Source organism: Pisolithus orientalis (assembly GCF_024613125.1).
Source record: "Pisolithus orientalis strain OTSU chromosome Unknown F5J12scaffold_8, whole genome shotgun sequence".
In the NCBI taxonomy this organism is placed as follows: Eukaryota; Fungi; Basidiomycota; class Agaricomycetes; order Boletales; family Pisolithaceae; genus Pisolithus; species Pisolithus orientalis.
Window position 1 is genome coordinate 536,814 of NW_026260789.1, and position 12,323 is coordinate 549,136.

Genomic DNA, 12,323 nt, shown 5'->3' on the forward strand with positions numbered 1-12,323 from the left:
CGTCCTAATATGAAGAGCGGACAATACTTAATATCACGATGTGGATGACCAGGCGACCCAAATCCGTACCACCAGTACAGTGTACTATATAAGACACGTCTACCATTTTGGGGATGCTAGTTTGCGCCAAGCGCGTAGTCAAAAGCAGGTGAGTTTTGCGCAGTATCAAACCTGTCTCCCTCGTGTCTGGGCTCAATGCACGATAAGATGGCTCTTGCAGAGATGAAACTAAGAAAGCTAAAAGAGGAAGCTTTGACGTCGTGGACGGATAACCCGCGTGAAAAGTTATTTGGCGGGGCAGTGCAGCACGCCGGCCTGCTCGCAGGTGATGATCCAAGGGCATTAGAAACGGAGGTCGAACAGTCGATAGAAAAGGCGGGGCACCCCTCAGTGATGATGTAAGAGAAGAGATCAGCAGGCGTGGGAATATGGCTCATTAACACACTGGTTAAAAAAGTTGCCGTTATAGTATATGGACAGAGCCCGATATACAAAGTCTTTGTCATGTCTCAAGTCTAGTCTCCCCCCTTCCTCCTCCTCCCCCCATCCCCTATGGACACCGTCCTCGACGAAAAGCCTTTTATTTCTTCCAAAAAGTACATGCAGCTTATATCCGTACCCGTCCCCTCTAGCTATATCAGCGAATACGAGGGTGAAACAAACACTATGGTTACCAAACCACATCTAGAAGAGGAAAAGCCCTCCAGGGTGACGGACAAACCACAGGATGCTGCGGACAGCGGTAAACCATCCAAGAAACCCCGTCATCGTCACAGTCCTGCTCAGCTCGCTGCTCTCAACGAGCTGTTCGAGAAAAGTGAACGCCCAAGCCTCGACGACCGAAACGAGCTGGCCGAGAGGTTAGGAATGTACGTTTCTTCTTTCGGACGCTGTCCCATATTCCCATGCTGGTTTTGTACACATGCTTAAAAACTCTTCGTTTATTAGGGAGGGCAAAACCGTCAATGCTTGGTTTCAGAACAAGCGGGCTTCTACGAAGAAGCGAAATAAGGGGGGCCCTTCCGAATCGGCCCCCATGAATCAAGGCGACATACCGGAGGACACTTTCAAGGCATCTCCGCCTTCTGCACTACCATCAATAGCAAGTTTACTAAATGATGCACCCTCTCTGTCATCGACATCATTAAACCCGCCACACTCCACACAGCCCCGCTCATACTCTCGGAGGACGAAGCGGAAAGACTTGCACTCGAGGGATATGGCCTTCCCCAATGCCGATGTTACTATTAACCACAACCAACATGATCATCCTCGAGAGGGTGTTCTTGAAAGCTCATTCTTCGCTGGTCCGCAGGAGTTCTTTTCCATCCAAGACAAGTTCATTTCTCACAATCGTGGGCCTGACGCTGAGGATGGGGCTGTACCATCACTACTAAATGGGGAAATGGCCCGCTTCCCACCAGAAACGGACAGCCGCTTTGTGTCCGAAAACGATGGTGCTGCTGATGGCCATCCGTCTAGGAAGGGAAGAACCGAGTCTTCTCGCATGCGCACCTCTTCTAAGCAGGCGGAAGAACTTCACCGTGTATACGCTATCAACTCTCGTCCCACTCGCGATCAGAGGCGAGAACTGGCTGATCGCATCGGAATGTAAGTCATGTGATTCCGCTCGTCAATTATCTGATCTAAATATGGTAATCATTTTAGGCGTCTTCAAAGTGTAACAAATTGGTTCCAGAACCAGCGCAGTCAAGCCAAGAAACACAAGGATGAACCCAGATCCGTTCCTGCATCCTCACCCGTGGAAAGTGATGTATCCGGGAATCGTGAACACCTTCCACTTCCCAATGATAATGATGGTGCGCCTGCGCCACTGCACTGGAATCATCCCACCGCTCCACCACGTGGTCGTCGGCCGTCTTTGGCTCTGCCGGACAACAGCCTTCCGCCGTTGCAGAAGTTGACATCGAAGTCAGCCATCGAGCCTCTAGGTAGAATGTCACTCCCTCCGTCTCATCCACTGTCTCCGCGGACTCGCAGAAGCATGACCCCTTATGCAAGACATACCCGTTCCGACGAACCCCCACCCCAGAAGGGTAATGTCAAGGCTGAGGATATCCTTGCACGCAATCGCCGTTCCAGACCCCAGCCACATCAACTTCGGGCTCTCAGACAGCTCTTACGGCGGACATCCACACCTTCTATGGAGGAGCGTACTGCTTTAGCATTGGAGATAGGAATGTAAGTGGGCCGAGCACGATGGATAATTTCGTGTTTATTCAGGTGTTCTAGGGATGTTGGTCGGGTTACAAACTGGTTTCGCAATGTCCGCCAAACAGCACGCAAACGTGCGAAGCAGAGTCGGGATGGTTCTTCGTCGCGGAGTCGTCCCCGCGAGCATGACACTTCCTCTGGGTCATCATCTGCGTGTGACGAGGAGGACGCAATGGATCTAGATTATGAGGATCTACTTGACCGCGAGATAGATGACTGGAGTGAGGAAGAATGTCAGGAGGCTGTTACACCTTCTTCAGGGGTGTCCCAGTCTCCACCGCCTGCCAAACGGCCCAGACCGCATATTCCCGTTCATCGTGGGATAGAAAGCATAGGCGTTGGGAGCATGGGTGTTGGCCTGATCGAACCTGGTGCTTTCCAGGAACTAGAAAAGGCCGTCGGAATATCGAATGTTGGCAGTGCAAACGACTACACGCTTGTCCCCAGAAGGAACCCTGCGACCGGTTCTGGGGTGCGAATCGAGGATGCCCTTCTATTATTGAGCTTCCACCAGCATGTTGTTCATTAGTATGTAGGTGCGTCTCTCACGGTCGTCCCCCTGCGTTCGCTTTACTGATAACAGTTGTTATAAGCGTTTTAGAAGTTTGCCACGACCTACCGGATATCCGAGAGGCGCGATCGTTCTGACCTTTCTTTCAGTGTATTCTTGCCTCCCATCACCAGTTCATCGTTGTTGCACGACATCCCATGTGTGGACGCTACCACCCAAGTTTGCAGCATATCCATTATTATTGCTTAATTCATTCTTATTTATTTCTCCTCATCTTGCGATCTGAAAGCGCTACCGTGCTAGCCTCTGTTTCCTGTGTTTCCATATGTGCACATGCTGCAATACTATTGCGTACTAGCATTTAGCTTGTATGTTCTCGTCGCTATATACACCTTCAATCGCGAGAAACCTGTAATCTACCCAGCATATGTCCTAGAGACTGTGCCTGTTGAAATAAATGCTCACCCGTATGATTCTTGGGATGCTAAACGCCATATCATTCAGGGCCACTAGCTCTGATGCAGTGATGGTTATCAAAACTCGGTAAACATATGCATACCAAATTGCCAAAGCTGGGCCCGGGACCTCTGTTAGTTTATCATACGGAGTTGCGTCTTGCGCTTCTCCCTTTTCGCGCAGCTTTGGTTTTGCCAGCCTTTGGACCATCTATCAGCAGAAGGTTCGATAACTTCCCTTCCTCTTCCAGACGATCGAGCATCTCGATTGCGGCTTGGTAACCCTTCCTCTCAATCTCATCAAACTTGCTGAATTGAAGAGTACCGTACTATAAAAGGTGTTTTAGTCGCTATCGTAGAAGATAAGTGATCCGGGAACTTACTTCCTGTACTGGCATCTGCATATATATACACCCCCGGGCAACCTTGGCTTCTTCCAGGGTCCTCACACTTGATACACTGGTCGGAAAACGCCGCCGTCAATCGTCCGTCTATTGACCTACAGGGCCAGACACTTACTAAGCAAGGCGACTCTGGATTTCGGTAATAGCTGGTACACTTCTCGCACTGGAGAAGGGATTCCACCTATTGACAAGTAGCCACCATCCCGATACGGAATCGCCGAAGTTTCGTGGAGAATTGTCGTCAATCTATCAACGGAAAACTCGGTTAATTGACAAGGTCCGGTTGACGAAGGCGCAAAGTAGTCGACATACGGAGCCAACGTCCGATGCAAACACCGCACTTGCTCCCATAGAAAACATGGTGGACACCTGTACGTCTTTGAGAAACCTTAAATATAGTAGGACTTATCACGGTGACATACGGGGAGGTTGTCAACTAAAGAGTAATATGATCATCCCGGGTACGATGGAAATAGCCTCGTGACTTACTGTAACCGCCGTCTACAAGCATACTGCCATTATCGCACAGAGGAGGCAATAGACCGACCAATGTCATGGATGCACCTTCCGGCGCATACGTCAGGGATGATCAGGACGGCTACCATCATACTCACGAATATATCTCCAGGCATACCCCGTATCATGAATTTCCATTCGAGAAGTGATGATGTTTGTGGTGTTGCAATAGTAAGGCAGCCACATGTCTTCAATATGGAGGTCGTAGAAGGTCTAGCCAGCTTCAATACAACGTCCGATGTGAATACCTGAGAGTCCTCTACCTTGTAGATTGTCCGGTTAAACTCGTGTCCCTGCAGAAACATCAGTCAACTCGTGTTTGAGGTTAACGTAAGCGGAATGCGGAACTTACAGTCGTGTATGCGACGATAGGGTAGGTTACGTCGGACAACATCCTCCAGATGTTACCCATCCTACTACTAAATTGTTTCGCGCGACTTCTGCTAAGGATAACGTTGCATTCTCGAGCATACAAGCCCCCAATGAATGATCCGATACTCGTGCCCCCGATGCAGTCGATGGGGATGCCACGTTCCTCAAGCGCACGAATTAAACCCTATTACGCGGCTTTAGGAAAGAAATTCCATAAAGAAGGATAACTTACAAGGTGAGATAGCCCGCGCGCACCACCTCCACCAAGAACTAGTCCAATAGACCTGCCACAAAGTCTCCGGGCCAGCCTGGAGAAGTCATTGACCATGGGTTGACGTTGCGGACGGGCATGCCTTGGGACACCTCTGTACTTCTGTATCTCACTCTGAACTCTGTCCTTCAGATTCCTGAATGCTACCACAGCCCCAGGATCTTGTGGTTGGGACACCTTTGCAAGCGGAACCACCAGACCCTACAAATGATTGCATCAGCACGCTCCGTAGCCAATAGCGAAAAAAAGGCCTACTGGGAGTTCCACGTGAATGTGTTGATGTATCCAAGGCCGGTTCTATGGATCGTCTAAGAAAGTGCACGTTACAGAAACCTGTATACACGTGCCTTCAGCCACTCCCTCGTTGAGCCAGGTACAACTGATCGTTCTGGGTGGAGGAGCACGAGCTCCTTTCGGGCCGTAGTCTTGAGTGAAAGCAGCAGACGCTCATATTCGCCAATACTAGGGTCGTCCCCCATACCAACAACCATGACAAAGTCCGCCTGGATGCCGTTAACCAAAAAGAGGAGTTCTAGACTGACAGCGACCCACCTGACGAATACATGTTTGTGTCCAAGGGCTGTTGACCGGCGAATCCGCCACGTATAGGACGGTGCGGTACCTCTGCTCAAGGTCTGCCAACCAAGCAGCAGCCTTCAGCTTACCCATCCTGGAGAAAGCGTGTCGACCAAGGTGGCCAGAAACGGAAGCCTGAGTGAGATATGACGTCCTTGCTCCCATTTCCTCCAATGCTGACTTCAGTTTCCGAGCGAAGGTGTTGACGGGTACATGACGAGATACGGGGAGGATAGCTACTGTCTTGAGGTTAGTGTTATTCCTACCCAATTCAGACACGGTATTTCGGAAATGGACACTGGAAGTATCCAGCTCATCACGCACGCGCGATGCGATAGTCCGCAAAAGCCTAAATAGCGGCTCTAAATGACATAATAATATAATCTGTGCGCCCACTTACTGTGCGGTTGTACGAGGGTTTCTACAATGACTGATGAGAATGACTAAATACTACATTCAACGTCTGACGTACCGCGATGATATCGCATTGAATAATGTCTGTGGCATGCGAATAAGCTCAGAGTCGCGGATGGCATGCATTGTTGTTCGGCGGGGTGAATTGGTAATGACATCGAGTTCTCCGACGGTGTCGCCCTGGCCATATTCGCCCGTGATTGTCACCTTTCCATTCTCCCCCTCCGTTATTGCGCGTAACCGTCCATTTATGACAATGTAGAAACTGTCACTGATGTCTTGAGGACGCCAAAGTACCTGGCCCGCCGTAACTTGCATCCAATCCAAGCAAGCGTCAATCTGCAAAACTGGCGGGAATGATGTGAGACACCAAGGTCGCTTCCCATCGTATACAGACCTACCCAAGGGAGATAACATAGAAATCAACCGTTTTGCAAGGGTAAGTTGTACGATAGGCCGCTTCTCCACCAAGCGTTCCAAGGCATTCGACGACAAATAGCCAACATAGGTATCAGTCTTGGCTTGAATATCGACATACGAAGGCGTGCTACAAAGTGACGCTGAAGCAGGGTCAGTTGGCTACAAATTACAGTATGGTGACGTACCAAGGTATCCCGCAATACCTCCGGGCTTCACCGTGAAGAGAAGTTTTCGTGTTTCCTGGCTTTCCGTTTCCTGCCTGTGGTCACACGTGCACATTGAATCCGTATCAGAACCGGAAAACCTTGGGTGAGCAGTTTGAGAGGTGAGAGCCTTGGGTGTATCAAGGGGTAGAAGAATGTCAAGGAATCCTTCTATAACATAGTATAGCCCTAGATGAAGATGTAACGACCGTCAACAACAGCAAGGACGGACGTCCTGGGGGGTCCGAACCTGTATTTCGTTCTCCAGCCTTCACTAGCGTCGACCCAGCCGAGAAGAACAAAATCTCCACTTCGTTGTCTAAACCACTCATGGAGTCTGCGACGTTTGACGACGAAGCGCCCGTTGCACTCGACGTACCATCGTCCCCACCGTCAAGGAGAGAAAGAGAGCCGAAGGGGGACGAGAACGTCCCTGTACCAGGACGCACTGGGTCAAAAGGTGGAAGCCCAGGGGAGCCCTCACCAGACTCTGGCCCGCTGATAGGCGGCTGCACCAACCCGATAGATTTCGCGATGCAAGACATAACTTCCTGGCGGAGGTCGAACTCATCCCCGGTGGGACTATTCCGAGGGGAGTCATAAGCTGCAAGCTTTGGTGTGCTCAGAAAACTAAACGTGCGATATACTGGCTTGAAGTTCTCATTGTTTCCTTGACTAGAGGATGTGAACAGGTCACCAGCTTGAACTTGGTGGCGCGAAGTTGACGAACGATGGCCAAAACTTCGCATCGGCAACGGAGGGTCGGCCATTTTTTCTTTTGACGAAGATGTTTCAGAATGATCCTTCAATTTGTTCAACGAGACCGATGATGATGTCGTGTAACTGAAGTAGTCGCTTTCTGAATCCGTACCCTGAATGGCTACATCGTCAAAGCGCTGTCGCAAGTATTGCAACCCGCCACCTTCATAAAACGACGCAGGTAAAGGATGACACGCGATCTCGTTTATGGCTTTCTCGGTACGAAGGACTTCTGTAGTCAATCCCAAATACTTGTGGGCCGCGCTGAACGTTACCCGCGAGAATCTAGTAAGAATGACTGACGGAGGACAACTCCGAATCAGTAATTGCCAACGCATTTGCCTACGACACGAACCTTGCACGATATGACCAGTGGCTTTCGGAAATTTCTTGGTCACTCTTCGGAAGGCTTCAGCAGGTATGACAGACAGTGTACTATCTTCCGTGGCTCTTCCGACAATGCCATGATGGAATTGCGACTGCGGATGCGGACTTGAGTCCGAATGCACATTTGAACGGGCATCAGAAGTAGTTCCGCGGAACTGCCTGTCCACACGCTGAGGTGAGACCGTGTCCGCAAGCGGCGATGCCAATTCACGGGGGTGGGCAGTTGAACCAGACGAGGAAACCGATCCTCCCCGCCCTCGACCCCGGTGAACGAAATGCTCCGCATCAGGATCGAGCGTCACATGCGAAACATCAGAGTTCGTTCGCCTAACTCTAGTCTGTTCTGGAAGCGGTACCTGGTCACCGGACTTAAGAGCCGACAACGCAGCAGGCTCGTCCTGCCAGCTCAACTTTATCTCGTCTGTAAACAAGCTCAGGATACTAAACAGGCTGGACAGTGTCCCACCAGTTCCAACTTCATTGATTAACTGGTATCCGTTCATGTCTTCTTCATCCCAGGAACCATTTTGCCGAACGTTTGGGCCCGTGCGAGCAAACACCTGCACTGTACCATCTATTACACAATAGAAGTTCCTGTCTTGATCGAGGGATATGCTGTCCCCTGCTATTAAGCGCCTGGTTTGCAAATGTCTGGCTAGTTCGTGGAAGACCTACAACGATCAGTCTATCAAGACGTAAATTACCATCCGCACGCGGACACCCACTGGTTTCTCAAGAAAGCCAAAAACGCGAACGGCTTGTAAGAATTCATCTAAGTAGTTATGGAATGAAGGTGGGGGATCGGTGGTGTTAACATCGGGATGTAAAGCATTGACATCAGGCTTGACCAGGGGTGGCTCTCTTAGTTGAGAGTAAATGTTGAGGTATCGGAAGCGTATCCAATAATTAAGCGCAACAGCGGAGGCGAGGAACATGATAGCAAATGACCAAAAGTTTAACTGAAAAGCACGAGAGTATCATCAGTCCTGCAAATCACATACAAGGGGAAGCCGCGACTCCAACCGTCAAAGTCATCGAATATGAGAGAACGAAGTAGATAAAACGGGGGATCGTGATGGTCGCGAATGCAATGAGAGATCTTGCCCACGACAGCATCCATACTGTAGCACGATTACTCGTCAGTACACGTCCCAGCGAAATTACGCGCGCCAAGGATGAGGCCACGCACACATAACCCAGAAACAAGCGGACAGCAGGGAAATCAGCGGGTGTCGCCCATCGTATTCTGGCATACTGGGTGGCGGGGAATCCATGTTGCAGAAACGTCGTCCACCCTCAGTGCGAGTGATGGTTACACGTTACTGGTTGGCCCGCGACGACTCGCCTGGATGACGAAATCAAGTGCCAGCAGGAGACGTCAATGCCTCTTTAGGCAATATGGCCCTTGTAACCGGTGGCAGTGCTGCTGTATTCTGCTCGTCGATGATGGCAGCGACGTCCACACCGTCCTCAGACTTGCAGACGACTTCCGGCGTAGAAAGAGAAACAGAGCAGGGCCTGGATGTCGAGATTCTGAGGGAGAGCGCGAAGAAGGCCTTAATAAACGCCCTTAATTCCGTGCGTTGCCCAGTACCAAGTGTGTACGTACTAACCCTGGTGCAATTGCTGCAGGTGAATGGCGCGAAGACTCTCGTGCTGGACCCCACGCTTGCTGGGCCACTGGGGCTCGTAACGGAAGTTGCATTATTGAAAGTACGCTTTCTGCTCCCAATGTATTGATCGCGCGTGTCGACCACTTTTTGCAGCATCACGGGGTGGACAAGATGTTTTGGCTTGAACCTGGCCCTCTCACATCTACAACTACAAATGTAGTGTATCTCTGCAGACCTCTCATAAAATATGTGAAGATTATAGCAGGTTCGTTGCACGGCATTGTGAATACCACCTCATTCATACCGCACGTCCAGACCAGATCAAGAGGCATGCTAAAGACTCGGTGAAGCATACGTACACGCTCTTCCTCGTCCCGCGGACATCGACACTCGTTTCCAGAATATTGGAAGAGGAGGGTGTACTTGGAGATGTATCTATCTCGTCATACAACCTACAGTTTATACCCATTGCTGAAGATGTGATTTCACTTGAATGTGACAGTGCCTTTAAGGAGCTGTGGGTGGTACGTTGTTCTTGTCTCTCCCGTTGATGGGCCTGATCGCTGCGAATAGGACGGCGACGAGACTATCATCTACAACTCAGCGCTGGCACTGGATGTTCTCCAGAAAATATATGGCCAGTACCCCCGCATAGTAGGTAAAGGAGACTATGCTTCGGTAATGTGATCCGATAGATTGCCATTGCACACGTTGACCTCTAGTAGAAATTAGCTACCTTACTCACGAAATCGCTTGCCAACCAACCATCGCCCGTCACCAACCCCACATCCTCGTCGGCGCCCTTTGATTCCTTGATCATCCTTGATAGACGGGTTGATATGATCACACCTCTACTAACCCAACTTACCTACGAAGGTCTTATTGACGAAGTGATCGGAATTAAGAATGGTATTTGACCCCTATCTGATTCTCGAGTATACTTTTCTCATTCCCACTTAGGTCACGTTGAATTGCCCATGAGTCTCTTGAATCCACCGCCAGCTCCAAATCAAAGCCCACCACAACCCTCCACCTCTGCCGCGGCTACCTCTATCATTGGTGAAAAGACAAAGAAATACCACCTTTCGGCTGCGACAGACCCACTATTTGCCGATCTGCGAGACCTGAACTTTTCATCTATGGGGAAGCGATTGAGCCGAACGGCGCATAGGTTGGATGAAGAGTACAAGGTTAGATAGTCTTCATCGCGCTGGTGGAGTGCGCCCTGATATCTCGTAGGCTCGGCAGCAGGCAAAGACGGTTGCTCAGCTCCGAGACTTTGTTGGAAAGCTCGGTGGCTTGCAGTCTGAACATCAGGCTCTGAGACTGCGTAAGTTCTGGTTTGCGTCACTTGGCGTGATCTCAACAGCATTCTTCAGACACTGGGCTTTCGGAAATTTTGCTTCCTCATACCAGAACGGACCTATTCAACAAATCACTCGAGATCCAGCAGAGTTAGCAAATTATATTATACCTCTATGACTCTCGTTCTGAGCCAAGCTTTTCTAGACCTGCTTGCGTCATATGAGGCGTCCGCGCAAGTGACAGCGATCGAGGAAATGGTTGCTCAAGGAGCGGACATGCAAACCATAGCAAGGCTGCTTTGTCTAGCCAGCTTAACAATGGGTGGCATTAAGACTCGTGCTCTGGAAAGCATCAAACGAGAATTCCTGCAGGTAAGGACAAGTTACTTGCAGGGCCTCTCCTTTACACTTGCTCTACAGGCATACGGCTATGACCTCCTCCCGCTTCTTCTCTCCCTCTCCAGCCCGCCGCTCTCTGTCCTCCTTCCGAACCCTTTGCCCCCTTCAGCCTCACCTATGGTGACCACTAGCAAGCTCCCTTTCAGCACGGTGCGCAAGTCGCTCCGACTTCTCATTGATGACAATCCGGAAGCACTCGAGGAAGTCGAGAATGACATTAGCTTTGTCTATTCTGGGTACGCGCCGATCAGCGTCCGACTCGTACAGTGCGTCGCGCAAAAGAACGGCGTAATCAGCAATCCTGTTGTAGATAAGGTAACCGGCAGTGGCGGCGCTGGAAACGCAGACCACGGTGATGCGGACGGAAGAGGCACTTCGATAAACGCGAAGAAACTATATGCACATCCAATTGTTGGGTGGAAGGGGTTCGAAGATGTCTTAGGCACACTTCCGGGAAAGATATTCGATATTCCAACAAATACGAACAATAATTCGGGTGCCAACTCTGTGACCACCCTCGTCCCCTTACCCAGTAAGTGGATACCACCAGTTTTGCAAATGCTAGGCATTGATTGGTATGTTCCTATGAGTTCGACCACACGAACAAATGTCGACGACTGTTGTGTTCTTCCTTGGTGGGTGTACGTATACTGAGATTGCGGCCCTTAGATGGGTCAATCGCCAGCACAGAGGTAGGTTTCTCCCGTTTCGATCCATTGGGGTGGCTTCACGTAACATCTGAACAGGTCGGAAGTTTCTGATTGCGACAACGGGCATCATAAGTGGTTCGAGCTTGATAAAAAGTATAGCAGAGGATGGGAAAATTGGTCAGGACAAGGTCTAAGAGGCAGTAGGTAGGCCTGGGGCCTAGACTCGTTGAGGCCACGCGGGCTTGTTCACTATGTTCAGTCAAGTTCCTGTGTCGCATTTTTTTGGTTGATGACCATGACGATAGGAAAACAGTACTGCAGACACTCAGAGACCATGTGTGGTCTGTGCGAGCAAAATAGTTATCCTGTTGAAGAGCCGGCGCGTAACCGAGGCGCGTCACGTCTTGTTTAGGCGCTCTGTTTACGGACCCCGGTCACCATACTGCAATTTCCTTGGATAGTGGGTATCGTTAAAGCTGGAAAACGAAGATTTCGCGCAGATCGACACCTGGGCCTCGCTTCTCCCTGTTTCGAACGAACTGCACCACCTCGATGTAGCAAGTGTGCGATGCACGTGACCTGGAGTGCACGGATGCATGCAAGTGCCAGGGGTCCGGAATTGAGTGTGTCCCTGTCAGCAAACAGGAAGGCTCTCTCGTATAAGCTCCGCCCAACCCAAACCAACATGAGCTTTTCCTCCTTCCTCCAGACCACCACTATCGCCCAATTTCTTTATTCCCGTCCACCTCCGTAAACACTTCAAACAGTGCGTGAGTGAATGGTTTACTAATTTTATAAATGCTCCTAACCATAGTCGGCCCCTTTTGTCGGCGT

General features: G+C 50.3%; 3 protein-coding genes across 3 annotated transcripts; 2 read left to right on the forward strand and 1 right to left on the reverse strand.

Moving 5' to 3' along the window:
* Positions 1–666: 666 nt before the first annotated feature.
* On the forward strand, positions 667–2,764 carry F5J12DRAFT_718413 (uncharacterized protein; the record flags this gene model as incomplete). Its single annotated transcript, XM_051741112.1, has 4 exons — positions 667–869; positions 949–1,611; positions 1,669–2,202; positions 2,245–2,764. The coding sequence occupies 4 exons, from the start codon at positions 667–669 to the stop codon at positions 2,762–2,764; spliced, it is 1,920 nt and encodes a 639-aa protein (XP_051601779.1).
* A 580-nt stretch (positions 2,765–3,344) lies between these two features.
* On the reverse strand, positions 3,345–8,776 carry F5J12DRAFT_717721 (uncharacterized protein; the record flags this gene model as incomplete). The annotated part of the gene is made up of 22 exons (XM_051741082.1): positions 3,345–3,530; positions 3,585–3,660; positions 3,721–3,851; positions 3,918–3,974; positions 4,028–4,041; positions 4,095–4,169; positions 4,220–4,334; positions 4,385–4,414; positions 4,474–4,677; positions 4,726–4,965; positions 5,020–5,061; positions 5,106–5,267; positions 5,317–5,689; positions 5,741–5,761; positions 5,813–6,101; positions 6,156–6,314; positions 6,360–6,566; positions 6,628–7,434; positions 7,492–8,194; positions 8,249–8,482; positions 8,547–8,644; positions 8,713–8,776. The coding sequence occupies 22 exons, from the start codon at positions 8,774–8,776 to the stop codon at positions 3,345–3,347; spliced, it is 4,287 nt and encodes a 1,428-aa protein (XP_051601780.1).
* A 170-nt stretch (positions 8,777–8,946) lies between these two features.
* On the forward strand, positions 8,947–11,789 carry F5J12DRAFT_818980 (Sec1-like protein). Its single transcript, XM_051745213.1, has 13 exons — positions 8,947–9,101; positions 9,156–9,236; positions 9,290–9,401; positions 9,452–9,660; positions 9,710–9,814; positions 9,862–10,045; positions 10,097–10,326; positions 10,376–10,466; positions 10,516–10,590; positions 10,646–10,812; positions 10,861–11,371; positions 11,430–11,531; positions 11,586–11,789. The coding sequence occupies exons 1-13, from the start codon at positions 8,967–8,969 to the stop codon at positions 11,681–11,683; spliced, it is 2,100 nt and encodes a 699-aa protein (XP_051601781.1). The 5' UTR covers positions 8,947–8,966; the 3' UTR covers positions 11,684–11,789.
* The last annotated feature ends 534 nt before the right edge of the window (positions 11,790–12,323 follow it).